The sequence below is a fragment of the Poeciliopsis prolifica genome, unplaced genomic scaffold, assembly GCF_027474105.1.
Source record: "Poeciliopsis prolifica strain line A6 unplaced genomic scaffold, Auburn_PproV2 SCAFFOLD017, whole genome shotgun sequence".
NCBI lineage: Eukaryota > Metazoa > Chordata > Actinopteri > Cyprinodontiformes > Poeciliidae > Poeciliopsis > Poeciliopsis prolifica.
In genome coordinates this window covers 3003218-3016040 of record NW_026562392.1, presented here as the reverse complement: position 1 = coordinate 3016040, position 12823 = coordinate 3003218, and the positions used below count along the sequence as shown (strand labels likewise).

General features: G+C 42.0%; 1 protein-coding gene across 2 annotated transcripts in view; it reads left to right on the top strand.

The window, feature by feature from the left end:
• The window catches only part of zfpm2a (zinc finger protein, FOG family member 2a), a 157933-nt gene that overhangs the window by 66432 nt on the left and 78678 nt on the right, over positions 1-12823 (top strand). For both annotated transcript variants that reach the window (XM_055041891.1, XM_055041890.1), the window contains exon 4: positions 9930-10054. In XM_055041891.1, the coding sequence (XP_054897866.1) occupies positions 9930-10054 (125 nt within the window). The remainder of the gene's footprint in view (positions 1-9929; positions 10055-12823) is intronic.

The window sequence follows — 12823 nt, the reverse complement described above, 5'->3', positions numbered from 1 at the left end:
AATCAAAGCTCTGCTGTCATTCAGTCGCTAAATAGAAGTAGGGAAAATGTCTTGGTGACGGGAGAAGCCAGTCAGGCTGAGCAAGTGCCTGCAGAGGAATGGGGCGGGATAAAAAAGGAGAATTCAAGGCATCTCCAGACGTGCCGCTTGTCCCCCGTCCCTCATTGTGGAGCAACTTTATCAGCGCCAGCCGCTCACCCACTTGCTAAACTGGAGGGCCAGTCGCCTCTTAACTTAAACATAAGATCTTTGTGGTTTGAAGCACTCGGCTGCTCTGCTCCCAGTGTGGAGCTGAAAGGCAAACACGAGTCCAGTGTCGCCGTCTGCCATCAGAAAATCACACCTCATAGAGAACTTGTTTGTGCTGCGCTAGCTCAAATCTAAATGCACTCAAACAGACTGTTGCACCGGAGCAAGATCCCCCACCTCCACCAGCACCATCCCTCAAAAGAAGAAGAAGAAAAACGGAAATATGATGGGGAGAGAAAGAGGAAGAGAGATGGAGATGGAGAAAAGAGGCGGAGGAGTGAGAAAGGGGGGAGAGAAAAGTCAAAAACCTTCACATAACAATGCCGGAGAAAAATCAGAACATTTTCCACCGAAAGATGGGCCATTTCCAAATCCTTGTGCCCTATCAGACAAATTAAAGTAAATCAAGCATGAAATGAAGCAGAAGAGCCCGGAGATAAGGCTCCTTTAAGTCGTTTACAGATTAGGACAGAGAGAGAGAGAGAGAGAGAGAGAGAGAGAGAGGTGCATCTGGTCTCTGGCTGTGAAGGAGGCTAGTTTCTCATTTCACAATAGCAGGCTGTGTATAGGATTACTCTCCCCTGTCACCGACATGAGGAGCGGTGGGGGAATAGACGTCCACAGAAAAACGTGTCTAAATATGAACCCCCCCACCTCAGAAACCGTTCCGGACCCAGGACCTCTCAGCGCTGGGGAGGTGTGTGTGTGTGTGTGTGTGTGTGTGTGTGTGTGTGTGTGTGTGTGTGTGTGTGTGTGTGTGTGTGGGGTGGGGGGTTCAGATGCCATGATAAGCTAACGCTAGCCGGCCGGCGTACGTCTCAGCCGCTCCATGTCTCGTTTTGGACGCCCCCTTCACCTTTTTCTTTTTGCTCAAGTGGCTTCATCACACACAAAAAAACCCCAAAGCACTCTGGGGATTGGCCGCCCCGCATCACATGACTGTACGGCTGTCAAGAACAGTTGGACTATGGGAGGAGGAATGGGGAGGGGAGTTGTTAAATTATATCCTCAATATAGTTTTTGGTTGGGTTTTTTATTTTTTATTTTATTGCTCAGTAAACTGGGTTGTTTAATTTTGTATTTCCTGCCTCTGTTTTCTGCCTGACATCAGCAGATTATTTGCGGTTGTATTTTTAGGTCTCGTTTAATTGCAGAATTAGACTTTACAGTGTTCAACACACACACACACACACACACGCCTTCGCGGGCGACACACACGCTCCCCCGGAGACGCCCTCCGTCTCCCACGCGAGGCAAAGAGGCTGTGCCGCTCCCAAACCCCTCGCCGGGTTTTGTTTCACTCCTTCCGGGGTGGAGGTTGCGGGCCTGAAACCCGCGACCTTGGCCTCGCCGCGCCTCGGAGCCTTGGGTTTAGCTCCGGTATCGCGCCATCTCAGAGCATTTTAAAAATACTCCTGAAACTCAATGATTTAACCCGCTTTTTTACGCTGCTCGCATCAAAACTGGATGAAAAGGAGCTTAATCCATCTTATCTGGTGACTGTCAAACTGCTCGCGCTAAAACCTACTCACAAAAGACAAGTAGGTCACCCAGGAAAGAAATAAACAGAATTCCCTGTTACTCAGGGGAAGTTACAGCCTGGTAATTGACTTGGGAAAAGAAGCGAGAGCAGATGCTTTAAAAAAAAAAGTCACTTTCTGAATTAACTGCAGAATGTTGAACAAGCAAGAAGGCACTGTTGACTGGTCACTTTCTTCTTTGGTAATAAATAAACTTGTATTTCTCAAGTTCAAACCAATGTTAAAGATCAGTTTGAGATTACCTAGTTATGAAAACCAGACTGACTCAAATCATTCATATCTCATTCGATAAATTAAGGTGTTTTTGAAAAGGAACTTTGTCACTAATTGATTTCTGTTCATTTTGATGATGTTCCACTTGATGAATTAGAATGTCACTTCAGTCCAATAAAAGGAACGTGGCATCACTGAAAACGGCGTTTTTACTTCTGTATGTAGACTAAAGTAGAAATCTAAATATATATATATATATTTATATATATATATATATATATATATATATATATATATATATATATATATATATATATATATATATATATATTTAGTGTTTTTCCAGGTAATTATTGAGATTTAGCTCAAAATCTTTACCAATTTTGCTTAAACGTAACATAGTATAACCAGTCAGCATTAGATAGTAATGAGCAGAGCCTCCAGTCTGTATGTTGACAGTTGTAGCTTTAACAGACTGTAACCTTGACACCGATGATCAGACCGTTTTTGGTGTCATCCATATTTTTTGAAAGAAATATAAACAAATGACTTCACATCAAGACTCAAACAGCAACTTCCCTTCTTAGTTTTTTCATCCTGTTGTCACCCAAGCAGTCTGCAGCCCCACATGCATACGCACACACACAGACCATCCCTCACTCATCCTGTCACGCTCGGGTAGAGTAATGTCCCTTTGATGGTTTTGAAATTTGAAAGAAAGGCATTTAAACAGATCAGATTGCCGCGGGAGCGCTTTGTGTCCTCTAGATGTTGTCTGCGATATCTGTGTGTGAGGACAGTCATTCTTTAAGTTTTGCTGTCTCCTCTTACATGCCTTCAGCAGGAACTGCAGTGCCTGGCTCAAAGATGGATGCCTCAGAGATTGTTGTCAGCCGTCCTGCTGCTAACTTCTCCAGGCTTTTTGATGAGACCGAGTGTCTGACAGCTGGTATATCTCAGGTGTTCAATGACGCCCAGCTATAGTGGTTCTGTTGATGTTGTACTGCAGGACCGTGTGGAGATTCGCAGCAGCAGTTCTGTAAAACGTCCTCGTTTGATATTTTCCTGGTTAGTTCCATTTCTTTTAAAGGTCAAGGCTACGAAAAGATCATTCAGTGAAAGTTTATAATTCAATATCAAATCAATTTGTCGTCATTTAAAAAAAAAAATTTAATTATAGATGTGCGATCAGTACTACTATCGGTGCATCCCTATATTTAATTATATATAAAATATTCTTGTATCTTCACCTGATTACTGTGAAATCTATTTAGATAGTTATTAGCAAATGATTACTGGACTGAACCTATGTGGGAATTGAACCCACATCTTCCCAAATGCAGGATGAGAACCTTTCCGACTGATCTAGAACAGCACCCCGATCTTTAGTTTATCAACCTGGCAGTAATATGTATTTACAAATACAAGAGCAAATTATTATAAGCAGAAAACAAACGGTAAACAGTTTACTGTATCCTTCATGTCCAAGGTGTGCTGATTATTATTTTTTTTTTTTCTGTGGATTTAAAATAAAAGTTTTACTATTTTTCTCAATCTGTTGTTGAATTAATATTAGAGAAGAGTGTTGGCCCAAATCTGTGGTGCAACCGACTTGAAGTGCAATGAACAGAAGATGATTTACTAAATTTACCAACCAGAAATTTACTGAGAAATACCTCCAAGGTCATTTACTGACCAAGGTCACTACCTATGATGTTTCATGTTGGCGAGAATATAATCACCTTCTATGTAAAGCACAGCTGCCCTGACCTCCTGCTTAGCCTGCAGGTGGAGACTCGCGACTGAAATACAATAATACCGTTGGCTTTTTTTTATTTTATTTTATTTATAAATGTTCACTTATAGTTTGATTTATCAGGCTCAACAGACACAAGTTGTGGTTAAAAAAAACCCCAAACAATTCAAGCCATCAGTTTGAAGCAAGAGTCATAGAAGGATTTGTTTTGATTTCCTTCATTTTGAATGGCCAACACTTCCATGTGAAGCAGATCTTATCCATCCATCTCATCAACCTCAGCAAAGGCCTAAAAATCAATCACTGTCCTCTGTTGCTCTGCTTTGAGGTGTGACTGACAGACTCACCCACCAGGTCATGTTTGCAGTCAACATTAGTTCAGCCCACTGTTGCCAGCTCAGCAACCTTCTTGTTATATTTAGCAACATTTCAGACAACAATATAGTTATCGGCAAAAATCGTAATCGGCCGGACTTTATAAATATTGGCAAAACGGTCGGTCAGAAAACTGCCATCGGTGCATCCTTAGTTTGAATCATCAATCCCTATGCCAAACAGAGATGAGACAAAACAAAAGGAAACAAAATAACAAGAATGAATTATGATACTTATATTCGATCCCCACATTAACTCTCTAACCCCCTTTCAAGATGCTACACCCATTGGGTTGATTTCCGGTTCAAAATGCAGCTACCTCTAAGTCAGTGTGTTGGAACTAGAGGCAGGTGGAAAGGGGTGAAGTAGGAGATTTTTTAGGTTTGGGGAAGAGGGTGGAGGTGAGGTGGGTCCCTCAATGTATTAAAACAAATGTCCTTCTCAAAGATAATAGTGCGGGCTGCGGGTTATAAATGATGCATTTTGCTCACCGAGACCTGATAATAGTAGTTTGGGCACAAGGGGAAGAAAGTTCATCGCTCTCTTATCAAAGCTCGGTGACATTTCTCCTTCAGCTGTGAAATTCCATATCACATATCTGCTTTAAAGATGTGAAACCTTTTGTTGAACCGATAGAGCACGTTCCATTTCGTTCCAATACGGCTCCCCTCTCATGGTATATTAATTTATAGCCCATTTGCCAGCTCCATAACGTAGCCTATCGGCGGAGATGACTGGGATTCGGCGGGACATCTGCGGATTGCCGCACACAGGTTATTGAACTTTGAACAGCAGTAATTTATTTGCTTTGATTCAAAGGCGCTGCTTGATATCAAGGAGGACGGTGTGGTGTGGTGTGTGTGTGTGTGTGTGTGTGTGTGTGTGTGTGTGTGTGTGTGTGTGTGTGTGTGTGTGTGTGTGTGTGTGTGTGTGTGTGTGTGTGTGTGTGAAGCCGGAGCGCGACGTGCCTCTCTCCACTTGCTCTCACTCATTCTTTGTTTTCCTGCAGCATCCGTCCTTACTGTTAATACGCTGCCGATAACCGGGGGAAGAGGTGAAATCAACCAAAGGCTGCTAATCAGGCTGCTTCTTTTCTGCCACTGGCAGCTCCTTTTGGTTCAAGTGGCGTCTTTTAACTAGTTAAGGAAGTTAAATTGACATTAAACACACCTCGGTCTGATCTGTTTGCTTTGAGCCTGCTGTAGAGGAAATTTGTCATCGGTCTCCATTAACACGTCCACTTCAGTCTGCAAATTAAAAAAAAAAAAAAAAGATATCTGTACTTAATGTGCACTGAAAGGAAACAATGACATGCAGTCTAATATATGGCTGCTCAAAAGTAACATCGTTAAATTTGTCATCTGGGATAGAATTAGATATAAAGGAAGGCATTTTCAACAATCCTCATAGCTTTCTCTTTTTACTTCCATTTATGTGAGTTGAAGCATTAGCATTTTACATTTGCAGTTTATTACATTCAAAAATTATGCTACATGTTGCGGAGGCAGTAACATGCTGCAGGGATGCTTTTCTTCAGCAGGAATGGATTGGCAGATGGCGCTAAAAACAACCTGAAGGAAACCGGCTAGAGGTCACCAAAGGCCCTAAATACACTGCCAGAGCTACAGTGGAGCGGTGCTCATTCCATAAGACGGCCCAGTCAAAGTCCAGTTTCCAGGATCTGTGGGAAAGACTAGAAAACTGACCTTCACAGACACAGCAGTTTGATTGAGTTTGAGTTGTTTTGCTAAAAAGGGCAAGAAAAAAACTCAAAACATTTGTATATGTGCAAAATATTTTCTCATGGAGGCTAAAAGTAAATGCACACCACACTTTTCAGTCTTTAAAGGGGCAGTGTTTGTTTCATTGAATGGGATCAGATAGTATAAGTTTACACTTCTTTCTGCTCCTTTTCATTCATTTATTTTAGTTGTTACATAATGCATTCACATTTATTATTGAGTGAGTGAAATGGAAAAGCAACATGAAAAATGAAATAATAGAGGTGTGACGTGATGACTTCCTGAACGGGGAGTTTCAGAAAGACCACGGTTTTTTAAAGAGACAGAGACCCAATTTCAAGGTGTTAAGCTACAAAGTCAAACATTTTATGTTTTTGTAGCATTTCATACCAACTGAAGGCAACTTGATTGTGCTATGAAATGGCACTATGTGCCTGGAAAACATAATACCGCCCCTTTAACTGTGCCATAAGGATGAAAAGCAAAAAAAGCAAAAAAAAAAAACTGTTTTTGGCTTTAATGACACAACTGTCGCAAACCCTTCTAGTCTCTGAGGTTGGGTGAAAGGCGAATGCAGCGAGCACTTAGTGAAATAAAAATGCTTCGTTATAAATGACTCCAAATGAAAAGAGGAAGATTACAAGCTGAAGGATTGTTAAAAATCCCTTCATTATATCTAATGGCATCATTCAAAGGTAGGAAGTGGCAGTTCACCTCTCTGCCTGTCAATGGCTCACACCCACTTATTCTTTAGATCATAGCGGGCTGGCGTCCCGCCGCCGAGGAACTCATTAGCTCTCAGTCGTACGACACCGGAAGGAGAGGGGAGCGCCGTGTTTCTCACCGCAGCAGAAAAGAAAGACAGGACACACTTACAGAAGAAACAAAAAAAAAAACAAACAGATGCCAGCATGGAGCATCTTGGGTGCTATCTGAGGAGGATCTCCCTCCACAAAGGGACATTCATTGGTCTGCCAAGTATCTGTGGGGTGCAGGGACAGACCCTGGAGTCTAGCGACAGATGATGATCTTATCGAAGGGTGGGGGGCGTGGAGGCAGTAGGAGTAGGGGGTGAATGTGGTAAAGAAGTTTGGGTGGAGATTCAGATGAGGGAGAGGCGGAGCTCTTGAGCCACATGATGAGCTCATGTACTGTCCTGCCAAGAGTGTGGTATTTAGGCATCGGGTGGTGAGCTCAGTGTCCTATCAGGCCATCGCCAGCTTTTGGTTGGTTCTGCCTGCTGTACGCTGCAAAAACAACAAAATCTTAAAGTATACACTTGAAATAAGATAATACTAACAAGTAACCTTTCAGTGACATGTAGGAGCTTGTTTTAAGTCAGTAATAGAGGAATATTAATGAAAAAGTACCATCTACAATTGAAATACTAGAGGACCTGGTACCAGTATCAGTATGAAGGAATTATTTGCTTTAAACAAGCTCATATTTTTTGTTGTTGGCTTTTCTGAAAAAGAGTTGGAAGAGAGATGAAAACACAAGTCCAGACGTCCAGTATGTAGGGGAGTTCATAAAAACGAGCTGATCGATGTTATGAAGAGTGGAGGAAAGCGCTTTTTTTTGCCATGGCTGCTATTTTGTGGAGACCCTCCACTTGTATTTGCAACAGATGTGACAAGCCATCTGCGAGCCAAGGTCCTCAGGCAACATTTGTTGTGAGATGCACACAACTGGCACCTAAACATGGCGGACCGCAAATTATATCATACCTTCTTTATTATCCTCTTCTTTCTGCACCTACACCTTACCTTCTATGAGTTGTTTGTTTTTGTTTGGTCACAAAAAGCCCCACCCTGGATGTAAAAAGAAGGAGAAAGAGCCAGAGTTGTTGGCTGCGGAAGGCTTGTGCGTGTGTGTATGTGTGTGTGTGTGTGTGTCAAGCGGGGCTAAACAGGAACTTGCATCCAAGCGGTTAAAGGCCGTGGGTCTTATCTGAGGACAAACAGAATGCATCAAGCGGTGGCTGTTGCTCTCAGTGATGACGGCCAGCTGTGCACCAGTGTTTAATTATTTCTGTGTAATGAGCTTACCCACCTTCCACTGCAGCACCAGGAAGGCAGCGTGCAACAGCAGGAGCGGGGGGAGCAGAGGGGGACACGGGGTGGGGTGGGGGGGGTACAGCGGATACAAAGGGAGGGGAAGGATGAGATAAAGCTGTCGAGAATATCTAACTTTAAGGCAGATTCTGAAACCACGTAATCTCTCCGAAGCATAAATAACTAGAGTTCATGTGCTGATGCTTCATTAACTTTGCATCTGCATCCATCCACAGACTGTTCAGAAAGGAGCATCTTTTTAATTTTAATTTATTTATTATTTTTCATAATACGTGACATTTACCTTGTTATTGTTAGAATTGACCGCCATTGATGAGGAATGCGATCGGGTCGTTTGTAGCCGCCTGCGTCTTTAGACACGGCCTGGATCGCGGCTGTACATGCAAAGCAGCGCATAGGAACGCATTTCCATACCAACACAACAGACTGGCAACAATAGCGCGCCAACGAGATACACGGCTGATATTTACAGAGTAGGCCGACGCTGAATAGGTCGCTATGAAGCGGACGCGTCACAAAGTTCACCGACCGCTGCGACTCATTCAGCGCGAGTCGAACCTGGTGGCCTCACGTGTTAACAAACGCTGTTAACAATGCATGTCTGGTTTGTTAAGACACACTCTGAAAAATGCTGGGTGGGGGAAGAAAACCACCCAGCGTTGGTCAACCATATTTGACCAGTCGAGGTCAAATATGGATGATTTAATAGGGTTGGAATCGGGTTGCTAACTTTTGGCCGTGACATATGTAATGCAGCAGTTTGATGTTATGAAGCAACTGTAAACAACCATCCTCCACTACAAAGAGAGAAGTGGCAAGCTGAATGAAACGGCCATCCCTGTTAATTCAATATTTGGAGGCGTGGCCAACAGGCTGAACGCCTTCGCTCACTTCCTCCACTGCCGATGCTAAAACTAAAGACAGGCTACAATTGGAAAACAATGCAGAAAATTGACGTCATCATCCACAACTTCTTCTGTTTGCTGATTGGTCCTGTTGAAATTCTGCCTGAGAAATTTACTTCAATGGAAGAAATCCCAGACGAAGCAGTGAAGGGAGATGAGAATCGAACTGAATCATATAGGAAGGCGAAAATTTAACCAAACAGAGGAATGATTGGTTGAACTGACTGATTCATCCATCCATTTCCCATACCTATGTAATCCGTTGTTTTTTTTCAGTTTCAAAATAAAACACAAAACATATCAACCAAGACCCAGTGTTAGGTTAAAACTACTCAACTTCTGTCTTACCACCAGGTTTCACAAATAATCTCACATGAACACTGTCAAGTACTACTAACAGTACGTTTGGTCAGATTTCCCCCGGCTTTACGGCGTTGCCAGAGCAACCGGTTTGAACTCCTAAAGTGCTGCATAGTTTCTCTCTGCAGCACACGCTGGAAACATCCTCCTCTGCGAACCACGTCACGGCCCGCCACGAGGTTTATCATAACTATTTGATTAATCACCATCCTGGAAAAAAAAAAGTACACTGAATCTAAGTGATAAGATAGCCAGGGGCGTCGGGGAGGTGAGCACCGGTAGTACTAACAGTGCTATCCGGTCTCACTGTTAATTAACTGCGGCTTCGCGGAGCGCTAACAAGGGATCTTGCTTTCCTGGAACAACAGAAATAGGCCTGCCACCAGCTCCCCTCAGCAGCCAGCGAGCCTGCACTGTCTCACAGAGATTATCTCCACACAAGACACCTTTCAAGTAAGGTTAGGGCTCCCTGCGTCTGAGGAATACCATCAGATGGATGCTCGCTTGATTTGCTAATCCACGCTGAGAATGCCTGGCTTTAACCTTCACAGTTTTTTTATATATATACATATATATATATATCGGGATTTGATACTATAAGAATAGTCCATGTGTCAGTTTAGCAGATTGAGGATGAACGTGATTGTGATTTGAAAAGCAGAATTCTGACAAGAATAATTTTTAAAAAAATGTTTATGCTGTCGTGCTTCTAGGAGAGCTGGACGCGTTTCTCAAAGATGGCGAGCGTCGGATCCACAGCCGGCAGCAGCTTCCTGTGGGGACAACATGGGGACCGTTTGAAGGAAAGATTGAGATGAGCACTGACTCCACTGCACTGGTATGTCCTGTGTACTAAATATGTAACACAAGAAAGAAAATGATGAAAGAAAGGTGGGTTTCACATCAAAATGCGGTAAAATTGTCATTTTAGATGAGAATCGGCTTCAAGTAATCGAGCAGGAGTTGATTTGTTCACTAAACTCTGTCATGGCTTAGAAACTATTTGGTAAAGTTTGGAGGAGTAGCAGTTTTAACAGAGTATGAGTGTAGATGTGTGATTTAAAAATTTTCAGCATGAATGCTGACAAGGCAGAGAGAAAAGCAAGCAGATTGTTCAGAGTTCACCACATCCTGCCTAAAAAGGAGTCATTTCATCGAAAACACCTTTCAGTAACTTTATTTTCTGAAAACGACTAAACGGGACCTCACTGAAAAGAGCTATCAAAGAGGCATATCAAAAGCAAACAGGATAACATTAGCGTCGCCCTCAACGGTTGACAATGTAAACATTGTCCACTGCAGAGCTGTTTTAGTTTATTGAAGGGGTCGTATTATGTAAAATAAATTTCTTTGATCTTTACATCACGTTGTAATACTGTTTCCTCACCATAAACATCCCTGGAGTGTTGATTTGATTCATTCATGCATGTTTGAGAAATCCTTTAATCTCCCATGGCAGCTGCTGAGCCGTGCAAAACCACTAGGGTGGACATGGCTGCCGTTTCTCAGCCTGAACTTCCATCTCACAAGGTGTGTCCCCCTCCATGTGACTCCCCCATTCAGCTCCTTCAGACTAGCCAGGAGCAATTAGCAAACACCTGGTTAAAATTGTTCATCAGCTGAGCTCAGTATGCAAGAAATGCTGGTAAAAAGAGGTTAATAGAGGACTGATGTTACAACGACTTCTTCAAGGGGGAATTCCAGAAAAAGCAGGAGTTTTAAAAGAGACAGATGCCAAATTTCAAGGCATTAAGTTACAAAGTCTAATGTATTTATAGTCATATTTGATATACAAGGCATTTTTGTAACAACTGAAGATGGCATAGCTACTTGATTGTGCTATGAAATGGCCCTAAATACCTAGAAAATACATATTACTGTCCCTTTAAGCACTGTTGCTAGGCATGTAAAGTCCGAAACATCTCTGGACAAAGTTATGCATGCTGTTGGTTGAGTGTTAGTGGCAGATTATACAATCTTTAGCAGTTACGGTAACCAAAGCAGCATTGAGACTAACCTGCAAAACCCCTAACACTATTTGCATCTGGAGTTAGTCCCTGAACTTCACAATTTCCAAGCACTTTAAATGGCTTAACAAAGCATCAGATGTGACGCTGTGTTAGCAAATGGATATTGCTACAGGTCTTGGTTTGGTATCCCTAGTCCTTTTACATTCCGTTAAAGTAAAATTTCACATATTTTTAGCAACTTATAACCGCCCGGAAGATGAACGATAACAAGCACACATCCAAAGAGCAAATTCTCACCATCACCCATGACATTCTGACCTGCAGAGTTGCCGCCTTTAGGATCAAACATAAGGTTTTGAATTAGTTTTTACGATTAAATTTGAACATGTCCCGTCAAAACATTTTAATTGGCCGATTTAAAGCCGGAGCCATGCTTCAGCTGAATGAAGTAGCTATTCATTATTTTCTAACAGTCTCCTGCACACAGAAGCTTCATATCTCTCGTTTCAAAGATCCCAGCTGAGGCTGGCGCTGACCTGCTGCTCTGCTGGAGTGACGAGCCCTTCATGGGGGTTTCATCCTTCATTCTACATTTGGATTAATTAAGAAATTCCCATTAAAGTCATCAGCAAGCCTCGCAATTCATCGTGTTAAAACACATAAGGAAAAGTCCACCCGGGTTTCAGACTCAGAGCCCGTTCCTTTCATTTTTTTTCTTCTTCTTCCCAAGATTCCTTGAATGCAGAACTTTTATTAAATCATTTTTGGAGTTTTCGCTGTTTTTAAGCTCCCCTCGTGGTTTTGAAGTCATCAGTGGCTTTAAATAACTCTGGTCGTATTATAGCCATGAAATGTGGCTTCTCTCAGAGTAAAGCCGGTTATCCTTGAGTGGAAAAGCGATTTGACAGAGCAGCACCTCAAGTTGCTTTCCCAACTGATACACTCCATCTACGGTCTACAAATATTCACGCCTCTTCAACTTTTTCAGATTTTGTCACATTAAATCCACAAAATTCACTGGTTCTCATTGGGAACACCAGTGAACACACAACAAAGTGATTTTAAAGTGGAAAGAAAATAACATACAGTTCCAAATTTTAAGTGTTTTTTATTGTTTCTATAAACAATTTAAGGGTTTTCCCCCAGAAAATGTTCTAAGTCCAGTGATAGGGGTGCTAGCTCAGCCCACTGTCTTTTTGTGTTAAAAAATGTTAAAGGTTGACAAAAAATTTGAAATTATAACTAAGCGATTTTGTAAATAAGCAACAGCAATAAAGTTTAATAAAAAAGAAGGCAAAAACAAAAAAATGTAATGAAAATGTATTTTTTGTTTGTTTTGTTGAACTTCAGCTGAGCAAGTTAAGCCTGGAAACCCGCCAGGCTTAATAACACACCGGAGGAAACTTAATATTCACACATACTTTAGTGATGCTGTGGGATTTACCTGCTTTCGCTACGTGACGTGATGCTTCTGTTGCCCCGTCACTTTTTGCTGTGGCTTCAGTTCATTTAGCTTGTTTTTTTTTTTTTTTTTTTTTTTTGTTTCTTTTAAAACAACTACAACAACAACAACAAAAAACCCTCTTGGGACTTTGTAGTTGAACATCTTCAAATTCAGTCCATTAAAATCCAAACTT